This window comes from Hypanus sabinus, chromosome 7 (assembly GCF_030144855.1).
Source record: "Hypanus sabinus isolate sHypSab1 chromosome 7, sHypSab1.hap1, whole genome shotgun sequence".
NCBI classification, from domain to species: domain Eukaryota; kingdom Metazoa; phylum Chordata; class Chondrichthyes; order Myliobatiformes; family Dasyatidae; genus Hypanus; species Hypanus sabinus.
In genome coordinates, this window is record NC_082712.1 from 116,816,545 (window position 1) to 116,836,449 (window position 19,905).

General features: G+C 39.5%; 1 protein-coding gene across 1 annotated transcript in view; it reads right to left on the minus strand.

Moving 5' to 3' along the window:
* cat (catalase) overlaps positions 1–18,113 on the minus strand; it is a 30,913-nt gene extending 12,800 nt beyond the window's left edge. Inside the window, exons 1-5 of the mRNA XM_059975459.1 lie at positions 17,963–18,113; positions 14,828–14,999; positions 11,048–11,158; positions 1,813–1,943; positions 797–901 (exon numbers count right to left, since the gene is read on the minus strand). Of these exons, the coding sequence (XP_059831442.1) occupies positions 797–901; positions 1,813–1,943; positions 11,048–11,158; positions 14,828–14,999; positions 17,963–18,028 (585 nt within the window). The 5' untranslated portion in view covers positions 18,029–18,113. The remainder of the gene's footprint in view (positions 1–796; positions 902–1,812; positions 1,944–11,047; positions 11,159–14,827; positions 15,000–17,962) is intronic.
* Positions 18,114–19,905: the final 1,792 nt, after the last annotated feature.

A 19,905-nucleotide genomic window follows, 5' to 3' on the forward strand; every position in this document is an offset into this window, starting at 1 on the left:
TGGAAAAAAAAACAGGGGAGTGGTTACCAGAAGTTAGGAGAAATTGATGTTGTTGCCAGGTTTGTGATAAAGTGTCTCTCACATTGTTGTTACTTCTCAATAACATTTTGCTCTTTTAAGTTTCCCATTTTATGCTCAAAGCATTTATAAACTGAATTCACTTTAAAAAGTAAAAGACACCTGTGTATCACTTAAAGGCCAATGTAATACCAACAAGGCCGCCTTGATGAACGTAGTTTTAAGAACTATTTTTCAAATTACAGCCATCAAGATCATTTAACAAGAAAAATAAACTCATCCGTAAATAATTTTTGAGACCAGAAAAAAATTGGCTCAGTATCAGTTCTTATTCCAAGGAAGAGAGGTGACTTCACAGAGATATACAAGTTGATAAGAGGTATAAATTCAGTGGACAGTCAGCACCAGTTATCCAGGGCAGCAATTGCTATGAGGGAGCATAATTTTAAGATGGAGGATAGTGGGGCAATTGTCAGAAGTAGGTTTTAAATTATGTAAACAGAACATAGAACACTGCCAAAATGGTAGTAGAGGTAGGTACTTAAGGGACTCTTATAGATAGGCACACAGGTGAAAGAAAAATAGAGGACTATGTGGGAGGGAAGGAGTAGATTGACTTTGCAGGAGGCTACAACATTGGCACAACTGTGGGCTGAAGGACCTGTACTGTGCTGTACTGTACTGTTCTATGTTCCATGCCTACATGGTAATTTAAACATAACAGTGTCTCAGCCAACTCAAATACACTTCAAATCTAATAATAGATTCTCTTATTCACCTGATGAAGACTTTCTGGGCGAAGTGAGAAAAAGTCCCAGACCATATCAGCATCTTTGAGGTGAGTCTGGGGGTTCCTCTTCTGGGTATGAATAAATGATGGAAACTGACAAGATAGAAATACATAATAATAAAATGCATATTTACACAAATTCTATCACTAACTTTTCCCATTACGGGGTTATGTCCATACATAAACATAGCATGCTAATCCAAATTAGTTAGCCAATTGTCAAAATACTTTTAAGTTCATCTCTATTCCCCTCCTCACCATAACATGATATTTCTAAAATTCAAGTGTTAACCCAAGTAATTTGCCTGCAACAAGGACAAATAGAATCATGGATTTTACAGTATTCTGTAATCTTTAATGATTAAAAGATCTAGAGATGCAATCAATATTTTTGAGAACCACAGAACTTGCTGAATTGAAATATTTTCCAGTCTCAGAAAGGTTCAGGTCCCCAGAATTAACTTTCTGTAACTTCTATGCAAATATTGCATAGTTCATACTGAAAGCTTTAGGATAATTTCAGTGATTATGCGCAGCTAAAAAATGCTCTAATCACATGTCTATTGAAGCATTTGTATAGTACCTAGTACATGTCACAATCAGAAAAAAGATGAAAAACTTATCCAGGTAAGCTTGCAGCACTGCTCATTAATGAAAAGGGTAAGTGACAACCACACACAACTATGTTCTACAAATATGTATAGTCTTGTGGATTAAATCTTAAAATTTGTGCAAAATTAAACGTGTTCAATTCATAATTTTGCGAGGAACCTTTACATAAAAATAAAGACATCCAGAAATTTACTACTTTTCCCATACAAAATATTTGAAGGACCTGAAAGAACAGGTTTCTCCAGTCCACTGTCAGCTTCACAAATGTCTATCCACACTTGCTCCTACTCAGCCCATCTACTTCCTCTCTTTACAAGTCTAGTGAGTGTACTTTTTCAAATTTTCATTAATCTTTATTTTTAAAAATATTTTTATCAGCGGCTGTTACTAACCAAAAATGGGTCCCGGATGAAGAATATAGGTGTGTTGTTACCAGTCAAATCCCAAATTCCATCTTCAGTGTAAAACTTGCAAGCAAATCCTCTAGGGTCACGAACTGTGTCTGCAGAGCCAGATTCACCCCCTAGAATCCAATCAAAGCAGTGACAGTAGATTACTCTAGATAACCAAACAGGGGGAAGGAAAGTCACTATGGCTCAAAGTACACAGCTTTATAGGGTAGATAGAAGAAAAGCAAAAAGGTATATGCTGAACACAGGAAATAAGAACAGTGCTGAGGATACTCATGGCAGGCTGCATCTATGCAGTGAGTAAATTAACTGAACAGGTCAATGATTATTTATAATTATTTGTAGCATTAACATACACATTGAAGATAACAATCTCTACTTCTTGCAGATGAGTAGCTCCATACAATGGATACCAATTAAGGTCTCTGCCAATAACATTTTGATGCCAGCAGCAGAGTTTAGAGTTAATGAAACATCCTGGGATCTAGTTATTGTTTGTTAAATACCCATGGTTAATTTAGTTCATTTGGCAAGAAATGCCTGAGAATGGGGCAAAAGAGGGAGGGAGGAGAAAGAACAGCTGTAGACAGCACTGGTGTATCTTATACTAACACTAAACTGTTCTAAAAGAGGTGCACAATTGATTCTATAGAGAAAAAAATTAATTTAAAGGATTAGTTAAAAAACTACATTGCAACAGTTCGTCCCCCAAAATGTCAACTTTTACCCAAGGAGAGATAACCAATTATCCAAATTCTTGCTGCATTTATTACTGCATTGTGTGCATACGCTCAACTAAAAGGAAATACATTAAAGAAAACTACCTCTACCTTGTAAAAGAGAAGACAAACAGTTGCCTACTCCTTCAGGGTTGATACTGAACATTCCTTGAAGAGTGATAGTGACTGGCATTTAATATACTATGTTACAGTTCTACATTACATCTACAATTCTGCATCTCAGCACACTTACTCTAAAGTGAAACATCAACTGCTGATGTTATCAAAACTCAAAAGGCAAATGCAATATGTTGTCAAGAAAAACAAAATTGTAACAATCCTTTGAGTTAATTGGTCATTGAACTGTGGTACATACTGAAAAATAGGTAATCTATATCACAGTGGTCCCCAACCACCAGGCCATAAAGCATGTGCTACCAGGCCACGAGGAAATTATATGATTTGGTGATATGAAACTATATGAGTCAGCTGCACCTTTCCTCATTCCCTGTCAAGCCCACCGTTGAACTTGAACGCACGTGAGGTCATCAGTTGGTCATTAACCTACAACTACTCGAGTAAAAAACAAACAAACATCATTTGAGAGCTTCTTTGGAAGAGGTGGTAGGGGACATGAAAGGCCTAACGATAATGATAACGCAGAGACAGTTGAGGCCAAGACTGCAAAAAAAAGCTTCCTTCAACAGAAAATATGACGAGTTGTACATAAAATATGGCTCTAATGCGACCGGTGACTCGCACAGTCCAAGCCCCCTGTGTGAGATATGTGGAGACAGGCTGTCTAATGAGGCAATGAAGCCCTCAAAATTGCTTCAGCACCTTGAGTCCAAGCACCCTGCACTTAAAGACACTTTTGAGCGTAAGAAACATGAGTAAGTGGGACAGAAGCAAGTGCTGAAAGCCACCATCTCCACAAATACTGCTGCTCTGAGAGCGTCATACTTAGTGACTAGCCGTATTGCTAAATCTAAGAAACTTTTCACTGTTGAAGAATTGATTCTGCCTGCTGCCAAGGACATGTGCCTTGAACTGTTGGGAAAAGCTGCAGCAAACAAGATGGCACAGGTTTCTCTTTCAGCTACCACAGTTTCAAGGAGAATCGATGACATAGCAGAGGACATCGAGGCACAGCTGCTAGAACAGCTTAACGAGCCACCATGGTATGCTATCCAGGTCAACGAGTGGACAGGGGCATATTTGACATGTTCCCAACATTAGCTGGGATTCTGGGAGAGACAGGCTGCACTGTCCTTCTCACAGCTGGTGCACAATCACCTATCTTCACTGTTGACAGAATTCGAGCATTACTTCCCAACCGCAAATGACCCGAGACGACCTCATTTATGAATGCCCCTGGTGAATCATCCATGTCAGCGCCAGAAGATCAACTCCTTGAGCTTGCAAAGGATGGTGGGCTGAAAATTATGCTTAACATAACATCTCTGCCAGCATTCTGGATCTAAGTCAAAGCTGAATATCCTGAGATAGCCACAAAAGCACTGAAAATGTTGCTTCCATTTCCAACATCATACCTCTCCAGAGCGGGGTTATCTGCAATGAATGCAATGAAAACTAAATTGTGGAATAGACTGGACATAAGGAACCTCCTTCAAGTATCGTTGTCTCCCATCACCCTTCGATGGGACCATCTTGCCCAGGGCTCCCACTGATTCGGCAATATTGGTGCGTTGCAATGATTTTATATGTTCATGCAAGGAAAATATGCGCTATGTGTTTAGTATTAAATTCGTTAGATAAAACCTTTTTTTAAAAAAAAATTGTGTATTAGCCACTTATAAGTGACTTATAGTTGACTTATCACCTATATTCCGGTTGTGATTAACACCCCCCCACCCCCATCAGCCAGTCCTTAAGAATATTGTCAATATTAAACCAGTCAGTAGTTCAAAAAAGGTTGATGACCCCTGATCTATGATACACAAGCTTTACTTTCAAACTACTCAAGTGATTGGAACATTTCTTTGCATGATTTCTTACATGTATAAACCAGCTTGTCCAGTTCAGAAGGCAGGTAGGTATCAACCACTTTGCTCTAGGATTGAGGCATTTTGCTCTAGGATTCAAACCAGTTTAGGCATAGACAACTTGTCTCCTACATAAAGCAATATTGGCAATTCAAACTGAAAACCTTGTTGGGAACATTCATCTGATCAGGCAGCACCTAAGCAGACACTTTTTTTTGGTAATAACTCTGCTGATACAGTCCAAGTAGTTTTGCACATCAAATACCTTTCATCATTTTGCTTTTAGTTTGGCAAGCCCAATCACACATTTATGAACACACTAGCTTCAACATTATGTGCCCTTTTAATTTCCAATTTTATCTTTTGAACCAAAGAAATTCAAGCTGAAGTGGCAGAACCAAGTTTATAGAACAGTAATATCATTATTTCATTAGTTTTTTTTAAATTTCAAAACCAGCTTTCACAAGAAAACTCATGTCAAAGAGCAATAGCATTCAGTGAAAAGGGAAAAATATTTGAAGATGCGACAAAAAGGCAGGAGGAAGGAGTAAGAGTAGGGATAGGTGATGGTTAAAAATTTCAAAGTTCAAAGTATATTTATTGTCAAAGTATAATATATCACCATACACAACCCTGAGATTCATTTTCTTGTGGGCATACTGAATAAGTCCAATAATTATAATAGAATCAATGAAAGACCACACCAACCTGGCAGACAACCAGTGGGCAAAAGACAACACTGTGCAAATATAAAAAAAATATATCAGAAACATGAGATGAAGAGTCCTTGAAAAGTTATGGGAGCAGTTCAGTAATGGAACAAGTGAAGTTACCCCTTTTGGTTCAAGAGCCTGATGGTTGAGGGATAGTTTTCCTGAACTTTGTGGTGCAATATGATGGCAGAACATAACATTAATGTAAGACTCTTGGCAGTGTGGAAGATCAGAGGGATCTTGGAGTCCAAGTCCATAGGACATTCAAAGCTGCTATGCAAGTTGACTCTGTGGTTAAGACATACGGTGTATGTTAATTCCTAGGATGTCTGGACTGTCTTATGCAGAGAGGTTAGAGAAACTGGGCTTGTACACGCTGGAATTAAGGAGATTGAGAGGGGATCTGATTGAAACATATAAGATTATTAAGGGATTGGACAAGATAGAGGCAAGAAATATGTTCAGATGCTGGGAGAGTCCAGTACCAGAGGGCATGGTTTGAGAATAAGGGGTAGGTCATTTAGGACAGAGTTAAGGAAAAACTTCTTCTCCCAGAGAGTTGTGGGGGTCTGGAATGCACTGCCTCGGAAGGTAGTGGAGGCCAATTCTCTGGATGCTTTCAAGAAGGAGCTAGATAGGTATCTTATGGATGGGGAATCAAGGGATATGGGGACAAGGCAGGAACCGGGTATTGATAGTAATTGATCAGCCATGATCTCAAAATGGCGGTGCAGGCTCAAGGGGCCGAATGGTCTACTTCTGCACCTATTGTCTATTGTCTATCAAATATGGTATTGAGTTTAAAAGCCGAGAGGTAATGTTACAGCTATATAGGACCCTGGTCAGCCCCATAGAGTGCTGTGCTCAGTTCTGGTCACCTCACTACAGAAAGGATGTGGAAACCATAGAAAGGGTGCAGAGGAGCTTTACAGGGATGTTGCCTGGATTGGGAAGCATGCCTTATGAGAATAGGTTGAGTGAACTTGGCCTTTTCTCCTTGGAGAGGCGGAAGATGAGAGGTGACCTAATAGATGCATATAAGATGATGAGAGGCATTGATCATGTGGACAGTCAGAGGCTTTTTCCCCAGGGTTGAAAAGGCTAAGATGAGAGGACACAGTTTTAAGGTGCATGGAAGTAAGTACAAGGAAATGTCAAGGGTTAGTTTTTTTTTTAAAAAAAACGCAGAGTGGTGAATGCGTGGAATGGGCTGCTGGCAACGGTGGAGGAGGCAGATGCAATAGGGTCTTTTAAGAGACTTCTGGATAGGTACATGGAGCTTAGAAAAAAAAGAGAAGGCTATATGCAACCCCAGGTTATTTCTAAAGTACGTACATGTTTGGCACAGCATTGTGGGCTAAAGGGCCTGTATTGTGCTGTAGGTTTTCTATGTTTCTATGCAAGTCCTTTGGCTCCTGTACCACTTTCCTGATGACAGCATATCCTGGGTTTTGGGGGTTCCTGATGGTGTTGCCTTTCTGCATCAATGCTTCGAGTGGATGTGCTCAATCATAAGAAGGGCTTTAACTGTGATAGACTGGGCCATATCCCCTACTTTTTGTAGGACTTTCCATTCAAGGGCATTGGTGTTTCCATGCCAGGCTGTGATGCAGCTAATTAATATATTCTCTACCACACTTCAATAAAAATTTGTCAAAGTTTAGATGTCATGCTGAACATTTGCAAATATCTAACGAAGTAGTGGGACTGCCATGCTTTCTTTGTAATGGCACTTACATGCTGGACCCAAGATAGATCCTCTGAAATGATAACACCAAATAATTTAAAGTTACTAACCCTCTCCATCTCTGATCTCCTAATGAGGACTGGTTCATGGACCTCGGGTTTCCTCCTCCTGAAGTCAATAATCAACTTCTTTGTCTTGCAGACATTAAGTGGTTTCGTGGTACCATTCAGCCAGATTCTCAGTCTCCCTCCTATATGCTGATTCGTCACCGCCTTTGATTCAGCCTACAACAGGGGTGTCATCAGCAAACTAAAAAAAAATGGTACTGGAACTGTGCTTAGCCACACAGTTATAATTGTAAAATGGGTAGAGCAGGGGGCTAAGCACATAGCCCGGTGGTGCACTTGTGCTGATGGAGATTGTGTTGGAGATGTCATTGCTAATCCAAAATGACTGCAGAAAATGCACGAGTATTGAGGCCAAGTCTTGAAACCTATTAATTAGTTTTGAAGAGATGATAGTATTGAATGCTGAGCTGTAGTCAACAAAGAGCATCCTGATGTACACATCTTTGCTGTCCAAATATTCCAGGGTTGAGTGAAGAGCCAATGAAATAGCATCTGCTGTGGACCTATTGTGCCAGTAGGAAAATTAGAGTGGATCCAAGTCACTTCTCAGGCAGGAGTTCATATGCTTCATCATCAACCTCTCAAAACACTTCATTCAATGCCTAGCATATAGTAGAGATGTCAGAGGTAGTTTTTCACTTCTTTAATTACAGTATTCTGTACCTAGAATGCACTATCAAGGGCGGTGATAGAGGCTGATACGAAAGAGACATTTAAGAGACTCTTTGATAGGCACATAGCAGTAAGAGAAAAGGAGAGTTACAGGTTATGAAGGAGGGAAGGGTTATATTAATTGTGAAGTAGATTTGCAAATATTTAGGGATACAGCGAGGGATAGCCCTTCCAGCCACACCACCTAGCAAGCCCCAACAACCCCATTTTTACCCCAACCTAATCTCAGGACGACATTGACCAATTATACCCGCTATATCATTTCACTGCAGAAAGAAAACAGGGCACTCGGAGAAAATTCTTGTACACCACGGGGAGGACACCAACTCTTTACAGAGGTTGCCAGAATTGAACCCGACACCCTGAGCTGTAAATAGTGTCACACTAACATTATGGTACTGTGGCAACATATGATGGCACAACACTGTGGGCCAAATGGCCTGAACTGCGCAAAATGTTCAAAGTGCAAAAAACATGTCCACTTTTTCGTAACTCAAATTAGAACAGGTATCCAACTTTCAGATTTTAAAAAAAATGGTCTTCGAGATGAGATAAAACAACCAACAGATCATCATGTAAAAAATACAAAATTTTCTGTGCAAGTTTTCCCAGCAAGTTCTTTTAATGTTGGAAAAGGATAGACTTTCACAAAGACTAAAATATTACAAAGTCGAAAATTTTACAAAGCAACATTTTCATAAGGTGGACAAAAAAAAATTATACCATATTAGTTGACTAACATCCTTCAAAGAAATTCCTACAACAAATGCCATAAAACAAAGGAGCAGAATTACACCATTTAGTCTATGGAGTCTGCTCTGCAATTTAAATCATGACTGATTTATTTTTCCCTCTCAACTCTATTTACCAGCCTTTTCCCTATAACCTTTGACACCCTCATCAATAACCTCCACTTTAAATATTCCTAAACACTTGGTCTCCACAGCTGTCTGCAGCAAAGAATTCCAAACATTCACCCTCTGGCTTTAAAAAAAATCCTCTTCTACTCTGAAGGAACATTCTTGCATTCTGGTGCTGGGCAGACTAGTCCTAGACTATGCCATTATTAGAAACATCATCTCCATGCTCACTACATCTCAGTCTTTCAATGTTTAGTAGGTTTCAATGAGAACTACCTCCACCCCGCAACACCACCACCACCCCCCCCTTTCTTCTAAACTCCAACAATTTAAGCCAAGAACTAGAGCCTTCAAATGCTCCTCATATTAACCCTTTCATCCGTGGGATCTTTCTTAAAACTCTTCCAGACTCTCTCCAATGCCACCACATCCCATCTTACCCAAACCTGTTCACAGAACTCGGAATATAGTCAGACAAATTTATTATAAAATTGCCATAACAACCTTGCTTTTATATTCTAGTCATCTCAAAATGAATGCTAACATTATATTTGCCTTCCTTATTGCCAACTCAACCTGCAAGTTAACCTTAAAGGAACCCTGCACTAGGACACCCAAGTCCCTTTGCACCTCTGATTTTCATATTTGCTGTTTAAAAAAAGTCTACCCCTTTATTCCTTCAACCAAAGTACATGGTCATCATACGCACTTCTCTACAATGTATTCCATTTGTCACTTCTATGCCCATTCTCCTAATCTACCCAAGCCCTTCTACAGACTCTGCTTCCTCAACGCTACCTGCCCCTCCACCATCTTTGTATTGCCGGGAAACTTGGCCACAAAGTCATTAATGTTGTCATCCAGATCATTAACATACAACATGATAGTAGCAGACCCAACACTGACAGCTAACTACAAATGTTTGTAAAAAGGTTCTCTTTATTCCCACTCCTCGTGCCAATCTTTTCTGCTCTTGTTTAACAGCCTCATGTGATAGAAGCCTTCAGAAGATCAAAATAAACCACCTACTGACAATCTTTTGTTGATCTTTGTCTTAGTGATTAAAGCAAACAAATGAGTGACAATCTTCACACAAATCCATGAAGTTGTGCCAAACCCTGAGGTCTCAAGTATTATCTGCAAAATGGAATCTTTATTTTGGTTAAATCAATTATAAAGCAAACAGCATCAGTAAATCCTCAGATCTTTTCTGCAGTGTTTCCTATTTAACATCATTCCTAACCCCACATGCACGTAAATGGGGCTAGCTTGCATGGGCATCTTGGTCACTATGGGCAAACTGGGCTGAAAGGCCTGCTTGGCACTGTCAGATTCTACAAAACATCATGCTGGGCTAAACCAGTTTTGCAGGGAACCCCCATGAGGAGTGCTTTCTTTGGGGTTTGGGTTAACTTTACAGGGATTCTGATGTAGACATGAGATCATTTCTCATTTCAAAGACACCATCTGACATTTTCTGCTTTTATTTCAGATTTCTAGCATTTGTAATTTATTTGATTTTAACTCAGACTGATATGATAGCTTAGCAGTTAGCACACCAACTGTACGGTTAGGCTTGAATTCCTGCCACTGTCTGTCAGGAGTTTGTACATTATCCCCCTGACTGTGTGGGTTTCCTCCGAGTGCTCTAGATTCCTCCCACATTCCAAAGGCAGACAGTTAGGGTGACTGAGTTGTGGGCATACATTGGCACCACAAGCATGGCAACATCTGTGGGTGGCCCAGCTCAGTCTTCACCAATTCAATGTGACACAAGCAATCCACTTCATTGCCTGTTTTGCTTTACATATTATAAAGCTTTAATAAAAAAACAGCTAGCAATCTAGAACACTAAACTGATGCAAGAAAGTATTGCTTCCTTTACTTCTCAGCTTAAAGAAAAAGACTAGAACTTTCCACAATGAGCAAAATTATGTCCCTTAAACACAATTTGTGTTTTGATTCTAGATTCCACCCCACTAAGTATAGTGTCCATTGCCCAATTTCTTGAACTTTTCCAATATTGAAGGTACACTCAATTATTAGAATAAAATTGAACCAAGTCTAGAAGAGAATGGAGTCTTTCAAATACACTGACAATACTTGAAAATTCTACAGCGTGTACTTGAACTAAAGATCTCCTTCTTCATCTCTACCCCCATCCCAGGTTGCCCTTAGGTTGAGGGCAACTTGCTTCCATTCCCATTGGGGACTGCAAGACACACATGTCAATTATTTCACAAGGAGTTGACACTATACAAGCTTGATAGAGTAAGGTCTGGTAAAACAGCAAAGCAGTCAGAGAGAACTGGAGGACAAGATCACACAGAAACATACACACACTCACACTAAGCACAACCAGACAAATACACACTACAGCAAGGCTTGCATGTGGTGGTGCAATGATCACATGAATTTCAGATCACTCTTACCAACAGTTGAGAAGCGGACAGATACGGATGTTCTTTTTCCAATATGCTGAAATACTTTGGCCTTACAGTATCTTGTGATGTCATGGGTCACCTCAAAAAAACCAAAGGCACCTGGAAGAAATTAAACAATGTTAATTCTTAAACCTTGAGTTTAGGATTCAATTAAAAGTTTGAACCTTCTTAAAATAATAACCTTAACATTCAAATCAACTTTCTCTTCATTATATATACTCATGATGAGTGATATTCAAATTTAAATGAATTACTCAAAACATGCCATTTTCTGAACAATTTTTTGTGACAATTATTGAACACCATTGTGTTTTTAAATGTATGAATACCTGTAAAGGGTCTACAGTTCAAGGGTTGAATCCATATAGTTCCTTGAAGATTGAGGGAAAGGGAAAATCAGCAGCAAAAAAATTGGCAAGTGGAAATAGCAGAGAAGAGCCTTAACTTCAGAAAGTAATAGATATTGCTACAGGTAAACACTGAAAGACTGGTTCCACGCATGGGCAAACAAAATGCTGGAAACACAGGTCAGATAGAGTCCGTAGAAAGTGAAAAAGTCAATATTGATTCTTCCACAACAACTTGCAGATAAGGAAGCTAAAAGATGAAATACTTTACAATACAATTTACTTGAAGGAATATTGATCCTACCCTTTTGTATCCCTCACAGCTTGCCAACAGTTATTAGGGTTGAATTTCAATCAACAATTCAGAGATCTTGCCATAAATCATTGGATATTTCACAGCAAGGCTACCTTCTAAATACTTCAGGTGCTTGCCAGTTCTTTACTTCTGCTTGAATAGGCTACAGGAGTAGACTATTGCTTTGCATTAAGCTACACATGCAGACAGATCCAAAAGGTATTACTTTATGGTGTAATAAGGCCAAATAATGACCTTTGCAATCAAAAGCAACTGAAATTCAGCCATGATGGGATCGAACCTTGACTATGTCCTGTAGCATGATGGATCAAGTAATCACACAAGAGATAACTGTAGCTTTCCTTGTGAATCAAATACTAGTAATGAGAAGTATTCAGTTCCATAGTCTATTGCAGTGACAGAAGTATAATGAAAGCTTTCTAATCTTAAAACTGCCACAGTGAACAGAAATCCTCCTGGCAAATATGAATGACCATTTCATATGGTAGATGTATGGATTAATGTAATAACAGGCTAGATACCAGAGATTCTCTATACGGAAACATTTTTCCCTTCATTTGCATGGATGAGTTAAATATCACATTAGGATGATATTAGACTTAGAACTTAATACCTCAATTGGATTACAGCAAAAGAATGAAAACTAGATTTTGTAATCTGGACACATTATTCCCTATGATTTTACACTTTCACATCACCAACCACCCCAACATATTGGTGGCTTTGACAAGGTCATATATATTGACCATTCCTAACCTCTATGTTGAGATGGCTGTTTCTTTTGATATTGTTTTGCTCCCTTCAAAATTCAACAGATAAATGTTTGCAATGATCTGTACAGTTAGTAATATTTTGCCATTCCACTACTAGAACCTTTTCGTAGTTAATCCTTTTTAAATTTCGCAAGTCACCAAGGTGAACTTGGAACTCAAAGCCAGTACCATTACCAAACCCAATCATCCAATTAAGTCAATTAAATAATAATTGGAATCCATTTGAAATCATGCCAGTTACATTACCAAGTACACAAAAAGACTTGGCATGAACCACTACTTTGCCATTTTACTTTGAAATGCCATCTTCAGAAAACCCAAATCTTTAATACATCTACTTCTCTAATTAAAAAAGGTATTGAAGCAGTTTGTTTTAAAACCCATCCTGAAGTACATCATGTGCTGCAGCATTTTTTGAGAGATGACATGGTTAACTTCTCCAAATATAAACAATAGATGGATCCTGTTGATTTCCCCCCATTGGGAATAATTATCCACCAGCCTCTAATACTTTTTCTGCTTAGTTACTACCATTTTGCACAAGTACAATTCCAGCTCATTTAGGCGATGTCAACTGTATGAGAACAGTAACTGCTTCTTGAAGAAATGTGATGGCGTGGTGGCTGATGCCCCATAAAAATCAATGCAAGTTATCCATCTTTTACACATGTAGCTGGCCCTCATCATCAGCTACTTTTCTCAAAATAATGGGGCAGAGAGAATACAAAAAAAGACAGCCTTTAAACCAACATATTAAGATTCTGCATCTACCACTTAAGGTGATGTCACAATAAACAGACTCAAGTAACTCCAGGTGAAGTAGATGCAGAAACAAAACAAGGCAAGTCCTGCCATGTGCAGAAGTTCGCTGATGACACGGCCATAGTGGGGTGTGTCAGGAATGGTCAGGAGGAAGAGTATAGGAAACTGATACAGGACTTTGTGATATGGTGCAACTCAATACCTGCGTCTCAATATCATCAAGACCAAGGAGATGGTGGTGGACTTTAGGAGACCTAGGCCTCATATGGAGCCAGTGATCATTAATGGAGAATGTGTGGAGCAGGTCAAGACCTACAAGTATCTGGGAGTGCAGTTAGACGAGAAGCTAGACTGGACTGCCAACACAGATGCCCTGTGCAGGAAAGCAGAGTCAACTGTACTTCCTCAGAAGACTGGCGTCATTCAATGTTTGTAGTGAGATGCTGAAGATGTTCTATCGGTCAGTTGTGGAGAGCGCCCTCTTCTTTGTGGTGGCGTGTTGGGGAGGCAGCATTAAGAAGAGGGACGCCTCATGTCTTAATAAGCTGGTAAGGAAGGTGGGCTCTGTTGTGGGCACAGAACTGGAGAATATGACATCGGTGGCAGAGCGGAGGGCGCTGAGTAGGCTACGGTCAATCATGGAAAACCCTGAACATCCTCTGCACAGCACCATCCAGAGACAGAGAAGCAGCTTCAGCAGCAGGTTGCTGTCAATGCAAGCTCCTCAGACAGGATGAAGAGATTATTACTCCCCAACGCCATTCGGCTCTACAATTCAACCACCAGGGGCAAGACATGTTAAGTGCTGGGGTTAGGACTGAGCTTAAGTTACCACTCAATGCACTTTAGTAAACTATTTAAGAATTTTTTAAAAAGCTATTTATTAATGCTTTTTGGGAGGGTGATTTTAGATGCATATCATATTATACTGAGTTAAATACTGTATGTAATTAGTTTTGCTACAATAAGTGTATGGGACACTGGAAAAATGTTGAATTTCCCCTTGGGGATGAATAAAGTATCTATCTATCTATCAAATGGGCAGGGAGGATGATTATGATCTAGACAATATATGAGCTCTTGTAGTGTTTAGTGCACTGATAATTATTTTAGCTAGAAAACACAAGCCAAATTTTGAATCATGGTCTAACCAAATTGATGTGATCAGTTAATATACTGTGCATTTTCTGTTTATCCTATTAAGGACAAAATTGGAAACAATTTACTTTCACAGGAAAATCATTCAGTTAGAAGCTTGCTGAAAGAATAACTGAAACTCAGAAACAAGGAAATTGAAGCAACTTACTGAATTCAAAGCCACTAATCATAATCACAAATTCCCAACCAACACAGTGCATGTTTACAAGAAAACGAGAATGATTTTTCTTTAAACTGGCTTGACTATGAATATATGCTAGCCACACAGAAATTTATACAAGTAGCAACTCCCAAATATCTTTTTCACATTTTTAAGGATGCTCTACAGAAGACAGGAACCAATCATTGCTTTGAATCATATTCACCAACTTACTAATTCCCACTTTTTCAGGTGGATAATATATAAACTCACCTGCCCCCTTTGCATGTACAACACGCTCAGGGATCCTTTCCCGGTCAAAGTGTGCCATTTCATCAAAAAACACAACATCCTGTACAAGCAATGGCCCTCTAGGTCCAGCAGTAATGACATTCAACTTGTCTCCAACAGGGTGACCTGCTCCGGTGGTCAAACCATCTACAGGCTAAAAGAATGAACATTGCAAATCTCAAATCATTGTGTGCTATATATTAAATGACTAAAGTGGCATAGAAAAATAAAGCATATAATCATACAATTCTCTTCCTGCAGTCAAAATTCAGGAAAAAAATTACCAGACCTCCTACTTCAGACATATAGATGGAAAACTCTCAATATGGCCTATGCCATTCCACCTTCCTAATTTCACATTCTCATGTGGTCTAACAAGTGCTTTGACCATGCAGCCACTAAAAGCAAACATGGTTTTAAAAATCTTTTGATTAGACAGTATTTGTAGTATTCAAGCTTCATCTTTCCTGTTTATTTTTATGTCCAGTATAGTGATCTTCAAGTGCTAGAATATATTAGGGCTCCTGTAATCCTATTCATTATCTTTTCTAAATCTCCATCTTCTACTGCTTTCAACTGGCAACCGTTACACCTTCCTCAGACACTGTGGGCCACATCTTTGTCATCAGAGAACAAGCAGAAAATGTGTATTTCAATCAGTGTTTTCCCACACACATTTCTGTGTTAATTTTTATTCCAGGGCTCTATTCCTTGAGTCTTCACCATTTAAAATCAATGCTGAAAGTGCTTATTTCAAAAAAATTAACTCCCTTTCTTCCATTGATTAACTCTGATCAAAATATATTCCACTTAAAGATGTTACAATTTTGCTTTCTACACAATCTTAACCCCCAGCTAATAAAGGGTCTTAAACCAAAGGGGATAACTTCACTCAACTTCAGTTGCTCCAACATTGAAAAGTTCCTACAACCTATGGATTCACTTTCAAGGACTCTTCATCTCACATTCTTGACATTCATTGTTTGTTTGTTTATTTATTATTTCTTTCTTTTTGTATTGCACAGCACATTATCTTTTGCACACTGGTTCTCCACCCTGTTGATGCAGTCTTTCATTGATTCTATTATAGTCATTATTCCATTATGGATTTATTGAGTATATCTGCAAGAAAATGTATCTCAGAGCTGCACATGGTGACAATAAATTTACTTTGAATTTAAAACCAATGGTGGGTCCAACATGTCAATTATAGAAAGCACTGGAAAAGCATGTCAGGAGTTCTGTACACAGAAAAATACTTAACGTCCATTTATACAAAAACATAGCTTCTTATATTTATAAGAATGTTTATATTTATTCTTTTTCATCACTACAATCTCAAATTGAGACATTTTCTCCACAACTACACAAACCTTCTTTGCACTAATACCTAGCATTATCTCATGCTTTGTATCTGGTTTCACTCAGGTCCCTTGATCTGGACTTTGTTAGCATGTTGGGGGGGGGGGGGGTGGGGGAACTATCAATATTCAAATCTTGATCACTTCATCTGCTGTTCAAAGACCAATTCCACAACCTATGGACTCACTTTCATAGACTCTACTATTCAAGTTCTCAATATTATTTAATATTTTTTTGTGCTTGCACAGTAAGTTTTCTTTTGTACATTGGTTGCCCATCTGTGGAGTTTTCCTATCGATTCTATTGTGTTTCTTTGTACCTATACTGAATGCCCACAAGAAAATGAATCTCCAGGTAATACATGGTGACACAGTTTAATAGTAAATTTATTTTGAACTTTTAATATTATGCACCTGATTTCATAAGAGCCAAACATTTATTGACTAAAATTCCTGTTTAAGTAAAAAAAACAAGAAAATGGTCAAAGTAATGGCAAAATGGTCACTACATTGATAGCCAGATGTTTCAAACTCCTCCAGATTTGACTCTAGTCAACCACTTGCATCACTTCCATAGATGTTCCCAGCACTTGCATTGCAATTCCTTCCTGCTGAAATCAACATTCCCATAAGGTTCATTCATTATAAAATAAAAAACTATAAACAAATGCAAGATTTTAAATAGTTTTTTTATTCATTCCCAGTACATTAAGATTCCAACGTAATAAAACTGTTTATTTGTCTGAAAGTTTTGAGTACTTGCAAATGACGCATTTTGACCCATTCCAGCTTTGATGGGAGTAAATAAACAAAATGCTTCTCAATTTGATAAAGGAATTATTGCTTTTACAAACGGAGCTGGTGAGGCCACGCCTCGTACATGGCTTTAGAATAAAGGGGCACCCATTTAAGACTGAAATGAGGAAGAACTTCTTGGCTCCCGATCAGTGTCTTTGAAACGGTCACAGAGAGCTGTAGGGGTAGAGTTCCTCCTGTACATTGATCCCCTAGATAAATCCCCAATCAGCAAGGTTATCAAGAGTTACAGAGAAAGCGCAAGAAGACAGGCTTGAAAAATATAAAGTCAGGCGTGATCTTTTTAAAAAGCAGAGCAGGCTTGATGGGCTGAATTTCCCATTTCTACTTGGGCTTTCACGATGTTATGCACCTTCTTATCAAGTACAGATTCGCTAGAAGAGGTGTTGCAAAGATTCACCATACGTCGTCAGATGAGGACAAATTAAAAACACCAAAGCTGTTATTCAGAGTTGAGATAAACAAGAGGTGACTGCGTTAAAATATACAGTCAGAGGGCTTGTACATGCTGCCTATCCCAAGAGGTCGTGGTCGCAAAGAAAGTAGTTTACCATTTAAGACCAAAGTGGAACAGAACGTTTTACAGACTTGTTGGAATTCTCTCTCATATAGACTGAATAGCTTATTTTGGAAAATTAAAAAGGAATCAGGGGCTAAGGAGAACAGGCCGGAAAAGTAACGGTGGCAGAACATTAACTACAGTTTATTTGATGCCTCAAAGTCAGAACAACCGACTGTCGTCCCTTATGCAGCATGTTCTCCTGAGATTTTGTTCTTAAACCTGGCCTCCGGTTATACGCCGCCTCGGCTATACAGAGGAGAAATGATCTCCATCCCGAGCAAAGACCTTTGCCTCCAGGTAAATAACTCAAAAGCTCAAAGTGACTTCAATCGCCCGAATCACGCGGGCCCCATCTTCTGAAGCCACAGCCACACTCACCACCTCAGCCCTCGAGCTTTTCCAGCCCCTCAGCTGGTCGCTAGCTTGATCCCGGGAACCCTCCATCTTGTCACCGTCCAACAGTCGATGGCGCGTCGCCCCCTTCGCCCCCTGATATAAGGCGCAAGCAGCACACACAGGCCCGCCCCCCTGCGGCCGAACCCCATTGGAAGGCACAAGTGGCAGTCAAACCCGTCCCGCCCATTGGTTGGAACTGCTTCCTTCTCGGAGCTGGGTGCCAAACCTGAGCCATTTGCCGGAGTTTTAACTCTGGTGCAAAGTTCTTTAGGGTTTAGAACGGACTGCAGCAGCGTGACGATCATGTCTCATCGGCTATAGGTGATTTAAAAAAAAAACCCTGCAAAGGTGCTGGAAATCTACAATAAAAATAGAAAGTTTGGAAGGCAGCATCTATGGAGAGGGAAACAGGGTAATGTTACTGGTCTGAGAAAGTTCTCACCAAGAGTCTAAGATCTGAAAAGTTAACTAGTTCTCTTTGCACTAATGTAGTCTGACCAGCAAAGCATTTCCAGCAATTTCTGTGTTTATTTCACTTCAAAATCCAAGTCCTGTTTTCTCTCCAAATCCTTGATCCCTTTGATATTATGAAACACATCTCCTTCCTTTTTGAAAATATTTAATGGCTATTTGGTAGTTATGGTTATGAGAAAGAATTCACTATGCTTTAGTTGAAGTAACTTATGATAACATTCCTGATTCTGGACTTCACAATCATCTGGAACATCTTCCCTATATCTAGTCTGGCCAGATTAGTCTTATAAGTATTTCTTAAGTTCCTATGAAAGACATTCTCAACTTTCTATATGACAGTAAACAATGGCCTATCCAACCTAATCTTTCCTCATAAATCAGTCCCCTCAAGTCAAGAATAAATCCAGTAAATCTTCATTGTAAACTGTCTATAGCAATAACATACTCCCCAAAAGGAGACCAAACTTTAACACAAAACTCCAAATGGGACCCAAAACCCTGTATAGCTGCTCTGGGACATCCTTGCCCCTGTACTCGCAATTTCCTGCCGCATTCCAAAGTGCTGGTAGACCACTATATGGTTTTCCACAGAGGCCAGGGAAGTAAAAAACCAGAGGACATGGGTTAAGACTGAAGGGGGAAAAGTTTAAAGGGAACATTGAGGGGGGGGGGGGCTTCTTCACACAGAGAGTGGTGGGAGTGTGGAATGAGCTGCCAGATGAAGTGGTGAATGTGGGCTCACTTTTAACATTTAAGAAAAACTTGGACAGGTACATGGTTGAGAAGTGTATGGAGGGATATGGGCCAGGTGCAGGTCAGTGGGACTAGGCAGAAAAATGGTTTGGCACAGCCAGGAAGGGCCAAAAGGTCTGTTTCTGTGCTGTAATGTTCTATGGTAGATACTGTCCTGTGATTAGGCTAGGATTAAGTTGAGGGATTGCTGAGCGGCGTGATTCAAGGGGCTGGAAGGGCCTATACTGCGCTGTATCACAACACAATGCAATACACCTCTGCTCAACTGTTTGCTGCACCTGAGCACTTGCTTTCAACAGCAGCACTCAGCCAATTCATCTAAATCCTCTTAGAAAATCCTTGCATCCTCTTCACACTGCATCACCTCCACCCCGTTCTTCAACACGTTATGTAATGCGCAAACTTAGGGATGTTGCACCCCTCATTTATATTGTGAACCGCTGGAGCACCAGCACTTATCCCTGCATTTTCCAGCTACTCACTACCTACCAAAGACAGATTTGTGGATACTAAGGGAATCAAGATATAGTAAATGGAGAAGAGTGATCTCTATTTCTTATAAGACCATAAGATATAGGAGCAGAATTAGGCTACTTGGCCAACAAGTCTGCTTCATCATGACTAATCCCTTTTCCCTCTCAGACCCAATTCCTCCCCTCTCCCCATATGCCTTCACAGCATGACTAATCAACATTCTA